Source organism: Lutjanus erythropterus, chromosome 18 (assembly GCF_056507025.1).
Source record: "Lutjanus erythropterus isolate fLutEry1 chromosome 18, fLutEry1.hap2, whole genome shotgun sequence".
In the NCBI taxonomy this organism is placed as follows: Eukaryota; Metazoa; Chordata; class Actinopteri; order Lutjaniformes; family Lutjanidae; genus Lutjanus; species Lutjanus erythropterus.
In genome coordinates this window covers 16,388,857-16,407,415 of record NC_139334.1, presented here as the reverse complement: position 1 = coordinate 16,407,415, position 18,559 = coordinate 16,388,857, and the positions used below count along the sequence as shown (strand labels likewise).

Here is an 18,559-nt window from a genome sequence, read left to right as displayed (position 1 = left end):
AGGAGTTACTCACTCTTTCTTGCCTGAAATGTCTTGTTTTTATTACAGCATTTGTTCTGTTACTTGGTGACATTACTATGTAATGCATTTGCATAATGTGTAACTAGTTTGGGGTCATGGGGTTATTTTTTAGACTGAGCAGCAGAAAATAGTTTTTTTTTTAACTTTTAAATAACAAACTAAGGGGAGACATTTACTGTGAAGAATTTAGACGAAATGTGTAAGTTTTATAGCTGCTTGACTTGAGCTAAGCTTGTCCTAAGTTAAAAGACACACCTTCAAGCGGGTAGCTTGATGTTGTACCCAAGTTCATTAGATCTATGTCTCACAGTTTGGCCTGCAATAAACATATAAAATTGCTGAAATATCACAATCTATAGGTGCCTTTAAAGAAACAGGAGCTAAAAGAATGTTTCAGACAGTATCCAGAGGTACTGCAGCTATGGCCCGTATGAGAAAAATAACATGAAAGTACATAAACCTATTCTAGTAGTACCCTTCATGAGTTTGAAAATGATCGTTATATGACCACTTTAATAGTCATGTAAAGAGTGTTCTCAGGTATTTGTAGGATAGAGTATAAACTATTAATGGTGGTGTTGCAATGTGAATAGTGGTCTAAATAAAACCAGGTTGCCATTACTACCTCAACTGGCCCTGCAACATCCCAGCCAATGAGAGACTTTGCCTGGTCAGACCTCTTTTAACTGAGGCGGGGCCTCGATGTGCTGCAGGGTCACAAGGAGTGATGTAACCTGTGTTTATTTTCAGCATATACACGTAAATGTAGACACAGGGACACCTCCACACACAAGCACACACACAGACACAGACACACTCTCAAGAGCGACTGCAGACTCTTGCACATACTGTTCTATACATGCAAAGATTTTAGCATGCACAGTTCAGTATCACTGACAAACACAATGTGCCGACTGACTTCATTTTGAACTCTGGGCTCTTTGCCATGTTTCTGCACACTGTTTGCCTCTCTTACTAGTTTGGTCAGTCAATTACAAGTGCTGCAGCGTTTATGTGCATGCGCAAACACACAATTGACAGTAGGGGTTGGCTGTTCTGGGGAACACAGGGTGATTAAATAGAGAAAAGGTGTGTGCGTATCACTAGGGAAGACAAGTGGGAGGGAGGAGCAGAGACAGAAAGAGAGACAGAGACACAGAGAGAAATTTAGTCATGGCCATTAATACTAATAGTGGCCTCCCTCCGCTTCTGTCAGCTGCAGCTGTTGATCACGCTGGTGTAACAGTGAGCTTTCTAGCATTGCATCACTCTCTTTCCCCATGACTCCAATTCTGTCCTGCATTACCCTGCATGTACTGTATATGGAACTAGTAGCCCATTACACATCATGCTGCAGAGGTAATGGCCTGAAGTAGGAATAGAGCGCCACAATCAGTGGATTTACACTTTTGAAACTATTCATGACTTGTTTCAGCCACTCTCTGTTGAAGCCCTTCTGAGGCTCTATCTGAAAGTATAATCTGTAAATTATCGTATTATATTGCAGTGCTCTGCAGTAAAATCAGTTTACCAAGACTGATGCAAGACAAGGTCAAAGTGAGAACTTCAGTGTTGCATGTCAGCTTTATCCACTGCTATTTAAGAGCATGTTTGATTCATTAGCATGCCATTAACCTGCCACTAGTTATTCATACTATGTGTGATGTATGCATAGCGAGATGTTGGCCATGTTCTCCATCTAGAGAACGCAGCGGAGGGACGATGTAACTTCCCGAGGAGCTCGTCCACTCACATACATCAGAGACATTCCACCTCATCTGACACTCGTCCATGGAATTCTGCAAATTTTCCACACTATTCTCCCAGGCACACAGGCAAGTGCCTGTCAAAAAGACTGGCATGCCCAAACATCAGGCACCTGTAAACCCTTAAAACAAGAGACATAAACTGCACTATCCGGAGAATGTTTCTAATTTGTTTTCTATCAAGTTTTATGTATTTTATTTCCATTTTGTACATGTATTCATGAATATTTCTGTGGTCCTGCCATCTTTGTGATTGTCATCGGGTATGTTTGTGTGTGTGTGTGAAAATATCTTTTTGTTTGCACTGCTGATAGGTGATAATTTGTCATAGATTTGTGCAGAGTCCCTTTCTCCTCCATGTTGGTATGACCAGTGTATGCAACCTATAGTTGACACCTATGTGTCATTCTGGGAACACACTAAATACTTCAGATGACTTGAGGGTTTACTTGGCAACCGATGGCTGTTTTAAGACCATGGATACACTTTCATGCTTGGACTGAGCACAAAGTTTTCAAGGATCCACACTTGCAGTCGACTACATGGAAAGAAATAAAAAAGATACTGAATCGCATGTATCATGTGCTCATTGTCGTGTGGCTGGTTATAAAGTTCAATGACTTCATCTGAATCTATTTGTGTCACTGGGTGACCTTCGATTTAACCTTTATAGGATTTAGAACGAGTGGGGCTGTGATTAGTCACTTTTTTAGCAAACACTTTAGCTTGTGTTTTATATTTGAACAGAAATTTTACAATTCCAGACTCTGACATGATTTACATCTGTCCTTTTGACAACTATCATAAGCTTTCAACAATCATAGGAGAGTGGGACATCTGGTCACATGGGTAAGTTGTCAGACAGGTTATATATCCAACACTGTTCTAAAGTTATTTTGCTCTTGATACACAGTATATGTCGCTGTGAACAAAAGAGAAGTGAGAACATTTTTTGTAGTTTTCAACCGTTAAAGTAAAAAACTAAACTGCACTATTTGTGCAATAAAACTTAGATAAGTAAGTCTGTTCATTTACATTATTTTTGCGCATAACAGAGGAGAGAAAATGTGTATTTTGATACCTAAATCAAATAGCCAGCAATAACACACATTTTATTTTTCTCTCTGTAAAAAAATTATTCCAGGTGTTTACTTAAGCTAGAACCAACTAATTTCAGCCAATCATATCATGACATCAGATATAAGATTCATTAGGAAGCTAGATAGCAACAGAATGGTTTGTCATCCAAAATGTCTGCCACCTTAAAACTTGTTACCTAAAATTCCATTGTGACTGACCCGCTGGCTAGAATTTATTCACTTCAGGGAGGGTGGTGTCTGTAACAGCAGATAATACTAGAGGTGTCTTACAGCGGACTGCTTCTGCGGCTAGCTAACATTAGCTACATAGAGCATACGATGGGCTGGGCCTCACAGAATAACACTGCTGAGCAAAAGCGCATGTATGGATGGAGCAATTTTTATACATGTTCTTTTGCGTTTGTTAGTTGTTGTTTTTTTTTTTTGGAAAAATATGTGATAATCTACCCTGCATAGCATGACAACATACCTGGTGTGGGGGCAACTTGTCACAAACGCACATTCTGTACTTAACCATGTATAAATCTATATTAAAGTCAGAAATAAAAATCTAAATATTGCACATTTGTGCTCAAAAATGTATTACTTAATGTAACATGGAATATGACTGACTGTGATGCACCAAGACTGAGAAATTAAAGTAAGCAAAAAGTGTGACAAGCTGCCCCAGTCTCCCCTACGACGTTTATTAGCAGGTTCGTTTATTAACATCAATGGAAACAATCTGTCTGCTTGTGTGCAATCACTAATCTGTTCTAGATGTTGTCTGATAGTGGGACTGTTGGATGTGGGGGGATGGAGGGCTGCCTGCCTGCCTGCCTGGTGATGGTGGGAGGGGTTGACACAGAGATGTACAGGACAGGACACCCTCATGCTTTGCTCCATAAACCTCACCACATTTTGCTGTCGCAGCTGTCGTGGCGCACACAGGGAGCGGAGAGGTGTGCGCTCCTTTTGGGGGAGACTATGTCAAGCCTGGCGAGAGCTTTTCCACACTGATCATCGACCCCGTTTCTCATCAGCAGAAAAAAAACCGAAATGCTGTTACTGTCTCTGTCAGGAAGGTCGGTTTCAAGGGAAGAGTGAAGACACCGCTCATTTACCATGAGCTGTTTGGATGTTATGTACCCAGCCTATGGACATTACGCACCGTACGCACCGACTGCTCCAGCTTTCATCAACAGCCTACAGGTAGGAAAAGAGCAACTATCTAAATGTCTGTGTTCTCGTGATATTTATTTTTACTTCAGATGTTAGCGGGGAGATGCGGGCCATTGAAGTGAGGAACAACTATTAGGCTAGTTTATGCAGCTTGTGCGTAAAAGCAAGTAACCTGATTGAAAAATGATTAAGTGTCATTAGACGTCGGTATGTCGGTATTCGTTTCATTTAATGAAAAAATATTTTTATTATAATTATTATAATATTATCATACTGACAGTCCCGTTTGTATATTAAAGGCACAACACGCAGCATTTTCCTTAAAAAATGTACAAGATAAATAAAAATATTCCTTCTAAATCATAACTTATGAGCCAATAGAAGTGTGGGTGGTTTCTGCATCTGCAGAGACCCTTCCCTCGTTATTTTTTCACTATTTTGGTGTGCTTGGGATGCTTTATAAACGAAAAACGTTAATATTTGACTTTCTGGGAATGAGACTGAAGTGTCTTTCTGGTGCTTTTATGAACAACTCAGACAAATCCTACTGATTCTACCTTTTACAAGCACAGAAGTCGTTCTGCACCCTCAAAACTCATACCTGACATGCTCATGCAGTCACCCACATGCCAGTGCTGCCACACACAAAGAAAAACATTATGTCAAAATGTCTCATAGACAGCTCCAGAACTGTCCTCTGCAACACCTGTCTTAACCCTCTCCCTCCTCCCCTCCTCCCCCCACCTCTCCTCTGAACCCCCCCTCTCAGGCTCCCACAGGTCTGAGCAGAAGTTCTTCTCACTGCCGGGATTTTATGGACACTCCCAGGGGTCCCGAGGGGATGTCTGGGGGCCCAGGCACTGGAGGATCAGCTTCCTCCTCCTCATCTTCATCCAGCTCTTCCTCGTCCTCCTACACGCCCGCGGCTCTGAGGCCAGAGGAGGGTCCCAAGGAGAAGCAGGAGGCCCCTGAGGCAGAGTACCTGAATTCTCGTTGCGTCCTCTTCACCTACTACCAGGGAGACATTAGCAGCGTGGTGGACGAGCACTTCTCCAGGGCTCTCAGCACCTATATGGATGGAGAGGGCAAACGGCGGGCATCAGACCACCAGGGCACAGGTATACCACATTGTCTATACACAAAGACTTTTTGCACAAACAAAAGTACACACCTGTCCTTGTGTGACTAATGCAAACAAACTGTGCATAAGTTGTTATAAATATGGTGTCCATTCTTTGTAATAGAATGATTTTACAAAACAACAAATTTGAGTTGGCTACACTCACACATTCAGTATTGTCTTATTTTTAGGTGATTATACACTAATGAAAACACACTTCACTTTAAGTGCTTCTGTGTCCCTTCATTAATAAAATAAAATAAAAGTAGCCAGCCTTGACTTAAGCATGTGCAAAAAATTGGCATGAATTTGGAATTAATGCTTGAATTACATATGAACAGCCACAAACAAAAACAATGCAACAGTCATTTTATAAAATAAAATAATAATAACAAAATAAAATTATTAATCATTCAATATCTCTATAGATATACAGTCCGGTACGGTATTGAGACTTCTATTTGTGATATCACTATTATTCATATTATTGTTTTTATTATTGTTTTCTTTAAATTGATGTAGCATAACAGTACAAGAAGAAATAGGACGTTTGGTGCAATAAAACATTACAAAAGGACATGGGGCAGTTGGATGGTGTCCTGAGTAAGTGGGAAAAACAAGACAAAATAAAAATAACCAATAAAATTATCAGTACACTGTTTATTCTCAATAAACAACATTAATAGTCTTTAAGATGCAGGCTGAATCTACAGCTAATAGTGCCTATCTTTTTACCACAAATCTTGTTTAATCTCTAAAGGATATTATTGCACCAGATAAGGTGACTTCATATGATCTTTACAAAAAAATTATTTCATAAAGATATTGGAGAAAAAAGTTGCATGAACTGAGTTTAGCTTGGTTTTGTGCTGCGCTGCATCACTGTAGTGGGTTTCACAATGTCCATTTATTTACGTGAGCACAGGTGCTACAGTTGTCAGTGTGGCGTCTTGCTTTTGGGGCCACACAGGGTGAGCTGACAGTTCTGCAGAGCACAGCAGAGCATCAGACAGGTGATGTGATCAGGTGACGGGACTTAAAGAGCTGCTTGTTGGGACTGTTGTCCCTGGAGAGGTCAGGGAGCAGGGTTCAGAGGTCATGGAGGTCGAGAGCTGCTGGCAGTCAAAAAGGGCTTCTTTGACTCTGGTTGGAGTAACGATTAAAAGAAAAGGAAGAGAAAGCGTAAACACTTTTTTAGATTTTTTTAGGGTTTGGGGTGAAAAACCAGCTGTCCAAAAATTATTTTGTGCCATTTATTATTTATTTATTTTTTAGGAATACCAGGCTTCATTTAGGCTTGTTTGGTATAGGGCTGCAACTAATGATTGTTTTTATTTAGGACTTGGTATTGTTCAAAAATTTTAGATTCTGGTACTTTTATGATACAAATTTTATAACTTTTATACACTCAAAGCAGTTTCATAACATTAACATGAACACATTTACCACATTTTTTAATTGAATTTCATCTTTTTAGTTTAATATTACAGCACTTTTTCCACTCAAATAAGTTTTGCAACATAAACAACATAGATTTACTACAAAGGTATCAACATTTGTTACTGAATTACAAGTCTTTTTTGGATGCTTGAAAGTATTGAAGCAAATCAGCCAGTGCCATAAAAATATCAGCTCGGCACCTAGATCTATTTTAATTATAGATTAATCTGTCGATCATTTTCCCAGTGAATCAGTTTGTTGTTTGGTTTGTTGGTTTTGCTGTGTCGCAAATCCCAAAGTGGCGTCCAAAAATGCCTCAGTTGGTCCACAACTCAAAACTACTCCGTTTATTCTCAAAGATGGGTAGAGAAAGCAGGAAATATTCACTAAACAGATAATTTTGTCATTTTTTTTCTCAAGAAATGCTTTAATCAACTAATCATTGCAGTTCTAGGTTGATATACTTTGGCAAACTTGGCAGTGCAAACACTGCTGGGATTCATAAGCTATTGTGAGTGATGTTTGAAGTTTTGTACAAACAGAAGATTCTAACTGAAAAGCATTAAATAAAATTTAACATCAGTAACATTATCAGATGTTCATATTTTTATTTGTTTTGTATGCAAAGTAAAAATTAAGTGATTTTTGAATTTTCTAGAGACACCAAAGTCCCTCTCTAACAGCAGCCTGCAGACGTCTCTTGGATCTCCATGTAGGGCCTATATCTTCCACTCTGTCCCTCTCTCTGCTGTCGCTGTTAGTCTGTTTCCTAGTTCAGTCGGACGTCTTCATTTCGGCCCTAACACACGCTTCCTGCCTCACAACAGATGCTATGTTTATACATGGCCGTAAGCGCACAGCCTCGCCGGCGTATCCCCTTCAAACGTCTCTGCGGCTGCCATTCTGACTCCCGCTCCAGCTCCTACCCCACAATGGTCGCTCAGTCAGTTGCCTGCCTGCCTGCAGGTCAGATTTATATACGCTGTGGTCTGTGTGATAGGGGCAGAGGGAAACACTAGCTCTCAGGCTGCTGCACGGTGTCTGTTTTCAGAGGAATATCTAAATATAAAAGTATACTGCTTAAAACATATAATGGCTTGCTGACATTCTGTCAAGGGCGAGGAGAGGGGGGAGCAGAGAAAACAACAGGTGGGGGTGCAGGAGACAGAGGAGAGGGGCAGCGGGTGCTACCACAGGGTTGCGTGTCTCAGTGTGTATGTGTGTGCATGAGCGTGTTGTGAGACTTTCAGAAGGACTGGGCTGACATGAGAGTGAGAGATGTCACCACAGCGATGATTTAAAACTTGGGCTCCCTCCAGGTCAGAGCATCTGCCTTATATAGAACTCGAGGATATAGGGACGTCGCTCTTTCTACCTTTCTCTCTCCGTCACTCTCTGTCTGCTAGAACGTGGTTGTGTTTATTTCTGTGTCTTGTTGGGGCTAGGGCTGTGTGACAGGATGATCCAATAGGGAAGATATCTGGGCCAGAGGGTGTAGCAGTCATGTGAGTGACATCTACGTTTTAGCGCGGGTTGCTCCAGCCTTTCCATTTGTCTCAATAAATCAAGTGATGCACTACAGTTGTGCAACTGTTCGTGACTTGGCCTAAATTTGATCGTTGTTTATCTTCTCCAGATACCCCTTCACCAAACAGTCGACGGAGCTTCCCTCCTTCCTTCTGGGACAGTAACTACTCCTCGCCTCAGAGCCGCTCCCACTGTGAGACGGGTGCTCCTTCCTATTCCATGGACCCATACGCATCAGGGCTGCACCCGGGCCTGCCGCACCCACACGCTCATCCTCACCCACACGCTCACCCTCACTCCCACCCTCACCCACCAGAGAGCTGGGCATATCCCCAGGCCCAAGCCTACGGGCCCCCGCGGCCTCTCCACGAACTGTACTCACCGTCGGCTTTGGAGCCCCACTACGGGCCCCTGCTCATGCCCACAGTGAGGCCACCTCACCTCCCTACCTTGCCAAGCCACTATGAAGTGAGCAAGCTGGAGCCCCCTGCCTCCTGGCCCAGCCTGCTGCCCCCAGGAGACGTCAGCCAGACGCTGGCACTCAACATGGACGCAGGTAACTACTCAACTGGATCAGGGTTTTGGAAATACTAGGTGGACAATACAAGTGTTACAGTTTAGTGTCTCAGGTTAAACAAATACAAATGAAAAGTTCAGATTATTTATGGCCAGATGTTTTTTGTATTTTGTACATTTACGTATCAAGAATAGAACATAATGAGAGCACGCTTGAAACTGATTCTTCCTAATGGTGCATTACACTTACCTTGGAGGTTCAAAGTCAGAGCTGAAAATGATGTCACACCTGAGTTAATCACATTCCAGCACAAGAAGCTGTAAGAAAAACGTTTTGTGCTTGATAACAACAGTGTATCTGGTATTAAGTGCATTTAAACACCACAGCAACATGTCCACAGACAGAAGTTGGACATTACTGTGTGTATGACTGATTTAATGGGACACAAAATGCAGACGTGCTAATAAACAGCTTTCACAACCGTTGATATGCAGAGCAGCCATCTTGAATTTTTAGGTTGGGGTTGGTGAGGTTGCTACACTTTTCTGAGTCAGAAATCCAACTTCAAGAGGCAATCCAGCTGAAATGTGTAGAGTCTCTCTGTCTCTATACTGTAGAGTATAGAGAGAGAGATAGAGTGATGTTAACATTGCAGAGATTCTGGATAATGGCTAGCTGATAGTTATCGCAGCTGTGGTTAAACTTATTGAAATGCAACACAGTCAACACTCTGCAATACTTGTAATACCAGACACAAAGGTGACTAAGACACCACGTCTAACCAAACACAAAATGCATCCAAAAGCTGAAGCTTGTACGGTTAACTTTAGCTTCAAAATTAGCATGTCTGCAGCAAGTGCAAATTTTAACTTAACCCTTCGTGGACAACAAAACTTTGAGTGAGGCATCAACAACTTCATTGTCATCTTTAGGGAATTAATTAGCTTGTTGGACAAGTTGGTGGAAAAAAATGGTCTTCTTTTGCTCCCTTGGTTGATGCTGGTTTAGCATTTTTACCAACGTTAGCAACACTCAGCTGCCAGCTGTGTCTGAAACACCTTACCAACCTGCTATTTAACAACAGTATGTGACATCTATTAGTATGTCTGTACCTTAGTATGAAGCCAATATTCATGAATTGCAGACTATTAACTGTGAAATATTACAATGTGCAAGCATAGCTGTGGTAATGATAACAACTCAACAGGAGAAATATCACATGTGCTTCTTCCAAACCACAAACAACAACGTTACATGACAGACTGAGGGACTGGAGTCCTGTATGGGTCCAGTTTTGCAAACCAGCCCCTGCCTGAACCAGCAAAACTCAGATCCAGAACCAACTTGTTACCCACAGCTATCTATAAGTCGACCCGACCGGTACAGTCACAGCCACTCATATAGTCACTCACTTGTGTTCTCAATTTGCACAGCGCCTGTGCTCCTGCAGGTATGGTTGTGTTTCCATAGTGACAGTACTTTTTGAAACTTTTTACAAGCAGTGCACCAAAATCCTCCCAAACATCCTACCTGGCCTTTGAAAATGAATTGTACAACAACTTAGTCTTCTCTACTGGCAAATTTAACCTGTGGGTGTCATACACTGTGTGGTGTGTTTTTTCAGTAAATAACAAAAATGTTCTGAATAAATAACAATGTTGAAATTTAGAAGTTTGGACTTTTTAGAACTGCAATTACATTTTTGTTTTTACAGAGAGAGTGTAGTATTGAACAAAAGGTACTACTACGAATTTCAGCTACCAGTAACATATCAGTTCAAATGTGAATAGTACCCAACTTTAGTGACATCTGATAGTGGATGTTACCAAATCCTAGGTAACTATCCAGCTAATCTACATCAATCTTTAGTTAGCAGGAAAGCAGAAAGTTGACCTAGGGTCCAAGCTTGCTCCATCGTTATTGGAAGATGGAGTAAAAAGGGGCTGGAGGGGTCAGTTCTTCAGTGTACCAATTTTGCTTTTTTTCATACACACACATACATGTATCAACTTTCACCCCAGTAACCTCTGTAGGAAGCACATGCACAGATGCATACACTTATTTTCTTATTCTAATGTTGAATAGTCTGCCATTGAAACTCCTACGCACTCACAACACACACATACACACACGCGATACATCATAATCATCACAGAAGCTCTCTTTTCCCTCCTCTAAAACAGGATGTTTGGCAAAAGTAGGTTCCATGACAACCTGTGTTCTGTTGTTCGCCGTTGTTCCTCCTCATTGTTTCCGTGTCCTTTTTTCTCAGGCCTCCAGCAGCACAAGAAAGGCAAGGAGCTGTACTGGTTCTAACGAGCCCTTCAGTCACATTGACCAGCCATTACCAGATCCAATTAGTCCCTGGACCTGCTCCGCTATTGAAGCAGCGTGTCCCTTTATCCCCCCACACACACACTCCATCCCCATCTATCCACCCCCTTCTCTCTCTGCTCCTGGCCTCCCCTGCCAGTATACAGCCTTGCTCCAGGTCGACGTGTGTGCACCATGGAGATAAAGCAGAGCGAGGGACAGAGAGGAAGAGGGAGAGAGCGTCACTGTCTATAATCTGGGTTGCTGTTGCTCTCTCTTTCGCATCTCCCTGTGTCTCTCCTGCCGCTGCCGGTGCAGCACAGACCTTGGCGAGGTGCGAGCCACAGTGACCTGTTTGGACTGGGAAAGACGGGATCACAACAGACTTTTGCAGAGGACAGAGAGATAGAGGGATGAATGGAAGGGACAGAGGGATGAATAGCGGCGAGCAGGGATTCCCTCCAACGTCCCTGGTTATCTCTGTCTCATGTTCTTTGTTGGTACAGTGGTCATCATCATCCACTTATCTGCGGTGCACAAATGCAACATGCAGCGATAAACAGGAGCAGCATTCATGGCGGTTTATGCTTTGTGACTCTCATCATGATGCCTTTTTTTGTTGTTATTATATCATTTTGTTTCTCTGAAATAAAGTGTTTCTATTTATTGGTGTTTATGTGCATTTCTAAAATGTTTGGTTAGGCCAGTGTTCTGAAATTATTGTGATTCAGTTTATTGTGTTTTCTAAAGAGTGAGGTGATTGAATGATGAAAGGAGTCTTTTGTGGAGAATAAGGCCAGAGATATACTTGCTTTTAAGTAGGTGCATGCATTTGCATCCACACACATCATGACTGCCTCATGCAACCTGCATCTGTTAGGAGCGATGTCGTGCGCATCCTCAGAAATGGATGCTACACGTGTGCGAACGCATGGTTAAACAAGTATATCACCGGCCTAAAGTTCATTTATCAAAAACATATCAAAAATGTGTTCGGATCGACAAGTGTTTGCTCTGAACAGACTCAAAGATTGTGTTCTTTCAGTTTGATGATGATGGTGATGATGATGATGATGTTCCATTTTAGTTCTCTGTGTCGTTCTTGGATGTTTTGAATTTGGACTTTCTAAGTATTTTTGGAATTTTTCTTGTGTGTCATTTCTCATTTTTGTGTCCAAGAAGATTGCGATGTCAATAAATATTTTTATGGTAAATTGTCCCATCTCCTGAATGTTTAACATGCATGACATTATAAATAGCAATGTCTGAGCTACTACTGATTTAAACCAAGGGTAGGGCAAAAGATATGTAACGACCTTTATGCAAAATGTAATGCAAATAGTCTGAGAGAAAATTGGACTTCTGGGGCCTCATTACAGAAAAAAGTTCCTAACTGCTTGTCCTGTCTTAATGTAAGTTTCAAAGATAGGAAAAATCCTATCTTCCTTTCACAGAAAAAAATCCCAAACTCATGGCTGTGTCCTATCCTATCTCAGACAGACTCACTTCTTATCTGAACTTAAGAAAGCCTAACTTCATTTGGCTCCTGTCATGACTGTATCTGTGCTCAGAATGCACATTGGACTGCCTGTATCCTTGACAACGGCTGTCAAACTGCACTTGTCACTCGCTAGCTAGCTTGCTGTAATGGACAGAAAAGACGGGCATTCAATTTTTATCTTCGATGAGTCTGAAACATCAATCAGAGGAGAGGAAACACACCTTTCTGTGAAGCTGTCTTTCCAATTATCATCTTCTAGGTTAAAAATAAAATGATAAGCATATCGATCAAATTCAAAGTTAATCGTCCTGTCAGTCAAAATAGCAACTGTCAGTAGTTTGAGTAACGTTCACAGTCATTGCCATACGGACCTAAAACAGTGGCAATGTAGTAGTTAAATTAATACAGTTAGGAAATGTGTTTCTGTGATACCAAAAATCCTAAATGTGATGCTAAACTGAGGTAAGATAGGATTTCAGACTAGGAAATATCTGTAATGAGCAGGGTTAGTTATCAGAACTCATTACCTTTAAGGTACTAATTGAAAAAAAACAGTACCAAGTAGTATTGAAACTTCTCCTGTCTAACGACACCTGCATTCAACCCTTTTGGTACCCAGATCTAGAAAAAAAACAACAACTTATATGGTTTTGCTTGCAACCAATCACTGCAAACATTCTTCATAACGAAGATCCTCCGAAAAAAGGTTTTGAATCAAGTAATCTACTGGTACTGATACCACTTTAAGGGTACTAGTATTGGTACTGCTATCATATTTTTTAAATGATACCCTGCCCCAGTACTGAGGGTCCCGCTCCTCCTCTTATTGGCTCCTATTCAGGCTTTAGAAAATCTAGCCTTTTACAGGAGACTCTAGCCAATCACAGGTTGCAAAGATAGTTGATTGCTGAGTCTTATTCCCAAAACATCCCAAACAAATATTTGACAATGTGGTAAATCTTTCTCCACATTAACAAAGAGCAAGTTTGTCATTTTTAAGTTGGGACAACTTCACAATTAAGTAAGTACAGTAATCGTAAGTAAACTGAACGAGTAGATAGTAAGCATAACTTAAGACTAATAATTAACTTTACTCAGCGTTATTCAAGGCAAACGGTTTTCTAGATTTTTTTAAAGTAATATGAACTTATCAAATTTCAGAGTGCAGAATCACCCGCTGCACCTTTAAAACAGATTAGCTGGACAGAGAAAAATAAATACTTCTTGAAGCTGAATACTGATATTTGCCTGAAGAAAAGTGTCTCAATATTTGGAGAACACACTTTACTCAGTGACACACTCTGTATCAGTGTGTGTATATTTTAGTAGCTGTGTGAATCCAGAGACAGTAGCCCGGCCAGATGTGATCAAGGTTACGCTGTGCAGCTCGTCTTATTTAAAAAGCCTTCCATTTGAATTCCTGCTCGCATTCACACTTTGTCACCTATAAAGTGGGAACGAGTGGTGAATGCCAGCAATGTGTAACCAGAGAAGAAGCCAGCCATCCCAGCTATGCACCAAATGTTGCTGTGTTATTGATCCGATAATCAGATTATGTGCAGAGGTATGCCAGTCTGGGCCACTGTCACAATTTAACGGCTGTTATGTGTGACCCCCGCTAGAGAGCAGCCAACTATGTGATTGGCTCTAAGCTGAGGAAACATGTAGAGTAATGAAATTAGAAGAGTTTACCGGGGGTAGCGTCCCTCTCAGTTTCCCCATGCCAAGCATCTTACTGCCTTTTCACACTGGTATTGTCACTGGGCCGCAGGGTTTCCTCTTCACACCGGCTCCTCCAGGATCTACTCTACAGTCAGTATGCACCCACAGATATTGTCACATTATGTCACTTATATGTCAATAAACTCTACATAGCATCAATAATAACCACATCTAACTATCATACTGTAACAGTTTATGTGGAGGAAACTCACATATTTAGTCATTATGAATGTTGACCATTACAGTGACGTGAACTGATTGATTCAGCTTGTTAAATTTTCAGAAGTGGCATAAAAATACTGTAGATTATTGTTTGTTTGTTTTTTGTTTGTTTTTCATACAGTTGAATATGTGGGAGCTGTGTGAACTTATGAACAGATATAATATACATGCAAAGCATAGAGAAATGCTGCCCTCTCCTGGTATGTTTGTAACACTGCAAAAGCAGAGTTTTTCTCTGACTATTGTGTAACAGATGGGAAGGTTGCAATTCTTTTAGTTAATGCCTTTTTAAGTTTATTATTTTACCTTACAAAAATGTCCATAGAAGACACATAATAACTTGTACTTGCTTCTGCATTTTAACTTGTTTGGTTGAGAAAATAAACTTTAATTTGATTAAATTATGACCTATTATGATCATAAAATATGTTTTCAGTAGTTTTTCAGTAGTGAACATGCCAGACATTTGCTGGTTCCAACTTCTCAGATATGCAGATTTAATGCTGTCCTATATGACTGCACACAAAATACCTTTGACAATTTGTAAAGAAAACAACCTAACATTTAATTAAGAAAATCATCTGCAGATTAATCAATATCAATGTGTCTGTCAGTGAGATAATAATATTCACAATTAGCGGCAACATAGATTTAAATATGTGATTTAAAGGTAATCTAACCACCAAATCACAGGAGTTAAGATGAGATGACACTTAGACTACTTAAACTTTAGCAGTACTTTAGCTAGTTTATCCATCATGACTGCCTGAATTAGTTATAAGACAAACTGTGTGTGTGACTGCCTGGAAGTTGGAGTCAAAGGAGCAAAAAATTTAAATATTTATGCGTAACATTTTTAATCATGACTGTATTTTTTGATTTTTGAGTAGTTCTGGAAAACCCTCAGTGATATACCAGTGGACAGTACGTGTGAATAGAGAAGTGAGTGTTAGTGGTCTCTGACATCATTTCCTGAGTACAGTTGATTCTCTCACTCACTTCAGTAAAAGATGACTCAATGCATGGACACCATGCATTAAGTCATATTTTACAGTAAGACAAACCAACAAACCCCATGACCCGTCATTGGTAAAAGTCACATGATACTAGATGCAGATTCACACTCAGAACTATTTGTCTGATCAAAACAGGGATGCAAAACGAAAAACAAAGCAGTTTTTAAAATATAAAATTCTTGTAGTTGCTACATCTGAAATAAAAGTGATCCGAATTTCATATTTGCGTTTATTGATCATACTATTTAATCATGTTAAAATCATAAACGCTTTATTGTTATTCCATCTCCCCTATACAGCTGTGAAATGCACTCTTTTTCCAACCTGGCACTCAAAATGTTTTACTGACTGTATTTACTTGCTTGCTTTAAATTTCAGACACATATAACCTCTGACCTGCATTTCAGATTTTTGATGTGTCATTCTTGAAGCTATAACCTGTCAAACTGTCATGTGCAAACTGAAGGAAACAAATAAATAACAATGACATGCAACCAAAACATGTGGTCCACAATGTGGAAGTGGTGGTGGAAATCACAAAAAACTTGTATTCTGGGCAGTGAGTTGGTTTCTGTTTTGCAAAAGCAAACAACTTTCAGCCGACACACACAAATGCAGAAGCACTCGTAAACTTGCACCATATAAAACCATACTTTAGAACACTTCAGGCTCTTTCTCAAGGTCATGAGCACAAACACACACAAGCCTTGTGGGTGTGAAAATGATTTCCTTGTGCATTCGTATTGTGCTGACTCATGACCTGACCCTGTCACCTGACTGTTGTTGTAAACGGTTCACAATATGTGAGGTACACAACAAACTTAATGCCTGGGTAAAGTTGCACTTGACTTCGTAGTTTCATAATAAAATCCACTTTTAGCTCTTTTCGTACTACGGGCCAGAAGAATTTCCCAACTTTTTTCCTGCCCATCTGTGGTCAAAGTTTCCAGTTACAGCACACATTTACTGTACATAAAGAAAAAAACATTATGAGGGTCGTACACATATTTAGCTGTTTGTATGATGTAAGAATACAGTTTGCTGGTCAACCACAGTGATGGAAAGTAACCAAGTACATTTACTTAAGTACTATACTGTACATTTTTTGTAGATTATGCCTATATGTTTAAATGTCTTGAATAAATCTATTTTAAGCTACATAATACATTTTAGAGGGAAATTTTTCCTTTTTAATCCACTACAGTTATCAGACATCTGTAATTACTGGTTGTGATCCAGATTAAGATTTTGCATAAAACAAACAAGCAAAAAAACATATGGTAAACTTTTGATGCAACTCCATAACAAAGCTGTCTTTTTGGGACCCCACCTCACATTTCAGATGTTCTTAATAGTTCCCCCAAACAGTGATTTACCCTCTAAACTTATCAGATTATTTCATTTAAATAACCGTTTGAAGAGCAAAGAGGCAAAAGAGTGCAATAATTTAGAACAAAGAGCAAAGATAAGAAAAGATTACAAAAAAAATGAATGCAAATTTGTTTAGCTGATCTTTGTTTTGTTTTGTTTTTCTTTTCCTACTATATTAACTTAATCATTGCAGGACCACTCAGATTTATCTTGTGACACTTTGGTGGGGCTGGGTTTGGAACCACTAGACTAAACAACCTAACAGTATATAATGCAGCCACAGAAGTCAAATGCTATACACAACAAGTATGATCTGCCGCTGAGAATTCTGCACTTTTAATTAAATTGGACTTATAAAGGTCCAGTGTGCAAAATTTAGGGAGATCAAGAATAGAGTTTTTTTTACACTGGACAACAAACCCCACTAACACCCACTAACATCTGGCTTTTGTCAACAAGCTCTGATTGGCAGTGATGAAACATGACACCTGGGTCTTGAGTTGAGTAGCAGTAAAACAGCGGTGTATTTCATTTCCTATAAATTATTTTGAATAAAATTCCTTTTTTTTTTGCTACCTAAAAGCTTTCATTATGACGCAGCAAAGTCAGGACATGTTTGGTATCATCAGTAACTTATCAACTCCTGTCCAGCTCAGTTTCAGTGAACATGAAACAGTAAATTAAAGCAATACTGGAAAGTACAAACGGGTATAGAAGCAAAACTTTTAAGAATTTTAAATGCCTCTTTCTCTCTGCGCTCTTGAACAGACATGAGTTAAGTCTGGGCTTTCACATCAGGACACATCAGCAAAAAAAAAAAAGAAAAAGAAAAAAGAAAGGCAAACTCATCCGCTGACAATGGGGAGGGAATCAATTGGCTATTTTTAGTGTTTACCAACACATACACTTTAAGTGCAGTATAAAAATAGTACATGACAGAAATGGAATATAATAGTCATAAATATGTTTTCATTAGTGTATAATCACCTGAAAAAGAGTCATTGTATTTTCATTACCTTAGAATGAGCCCTTTATATCTACAGAGGGTGTTGGTCCTCTTTCATGGAGGCCACTGTGTTGAACCGGCATGTTTCTACCGTGGCCTAGAAGGGACAAACCAAACATTAGAGTGGTATTCAGGTGGTTGCAATCTACAACTGCACTGCTACATGCCACTAAAGCCTACACACTGGTCCTTTAAGGTAAAGGTAATAAAGGTAAATGGTAAATGTCAACTTTATTGTCACATATACATTTATACAGAGCACACTGTAGAGTGAGATTCACTCTCTGCTTTTAACTGATCCCAAAGACAGCCGTGCAGCGCCATGGTCCAACTCCAGTTCTAAGCCAGTGCCTTGGTCAGAGGCGCTGACTGGAGAATTGACCTAGCATGCACGTGTCTGATAGTGGAGAAAACAGAGCACACAAAGGAAACCAATGCAAGCATGGGGAGAACATGGAAACTCCAGAGAGAAAGGCCTGGAATTTAACCCAGAACCTTCTTGCTTTGAGGCGACAGTGCTAAGTGTTTTTACTGTACTCTTAAAGGATCTGAGAACTTCTATAACCACTGATCAACTGTTCAAGTCTTGCATGTGTTTTTACTGTTTTGAGCAAAACTATAAAGCATTAAAAATAATACCAAACTGGTATAAAAACAACAGTTCTGTTTCTGTTAAAGTTCTGGTGTTATTAGCTTACAAACTCTTTGCACTGCTTTTATAGGAAGCATCCCATGTGTACAGACACTACTGACTCC

The 18,559-nt window shown here is 40.0% G+C and overlaps 1 protein-coding gene across 1 annotated transcript; it reads left to right on the top strand.

Annotated features, from left to right (window-relative positions):
- The first annotated feature begins 3,756 nt into the window (after positions 1 to 3,756).
- On the top strand, positions 3,757 to 12,179 carry vgll2b (vestigial-like family member 2b). Its single transcript, XM_084742918.1, has 4 exons — positions 3,757 to 4,078; positions 4,818 to 5,166; positions 8,245 to 8,691; positions 10,925 to 12,179. The coding sequence occupies exons 1-4, from the start codon at positions 3,992 to 3,994 to the stop codon at positions 10,966 to 10,968; spliced, it is 927 nt and encodes a 308-aa protein (XP_084599044.1). The 5' UTR covers positions 3,757 to 3,991; the 3' UTR covers positions 10,969 to 12,179.
- The last annotated feature ends 6,380 nt before the right edge of the window (positions 12,180 to 18,559 follow it).

What these genes read in the sequence shown, in the direction of transcription:
- vgll2b (XM_084742918.1), top strand. Translation starts at nt 3,992, where the DNA reads ATGAGCTGTTTGGATGTTATGTACCCAGCCTATGGACATTACGCACCG. An exon ending in CTTTCATCAACAGCCTACAG is followed by an intron (nt 4,079 to 4,817) that starts GTAGGAAAAGAG and finishes CCCCCCTCTCAG; the next exon opens with GCTCCCACAGGTCTGAGCAG. An exon ending in GGCACTCAACATGGACGCAG is followed by an intron (nt 8,692 to 10,924) that starts GTAACTACTCAA and finishes CTTTTTTCTCAG; the next exon opens with GCCTCCAGCAGCACAAGAAA.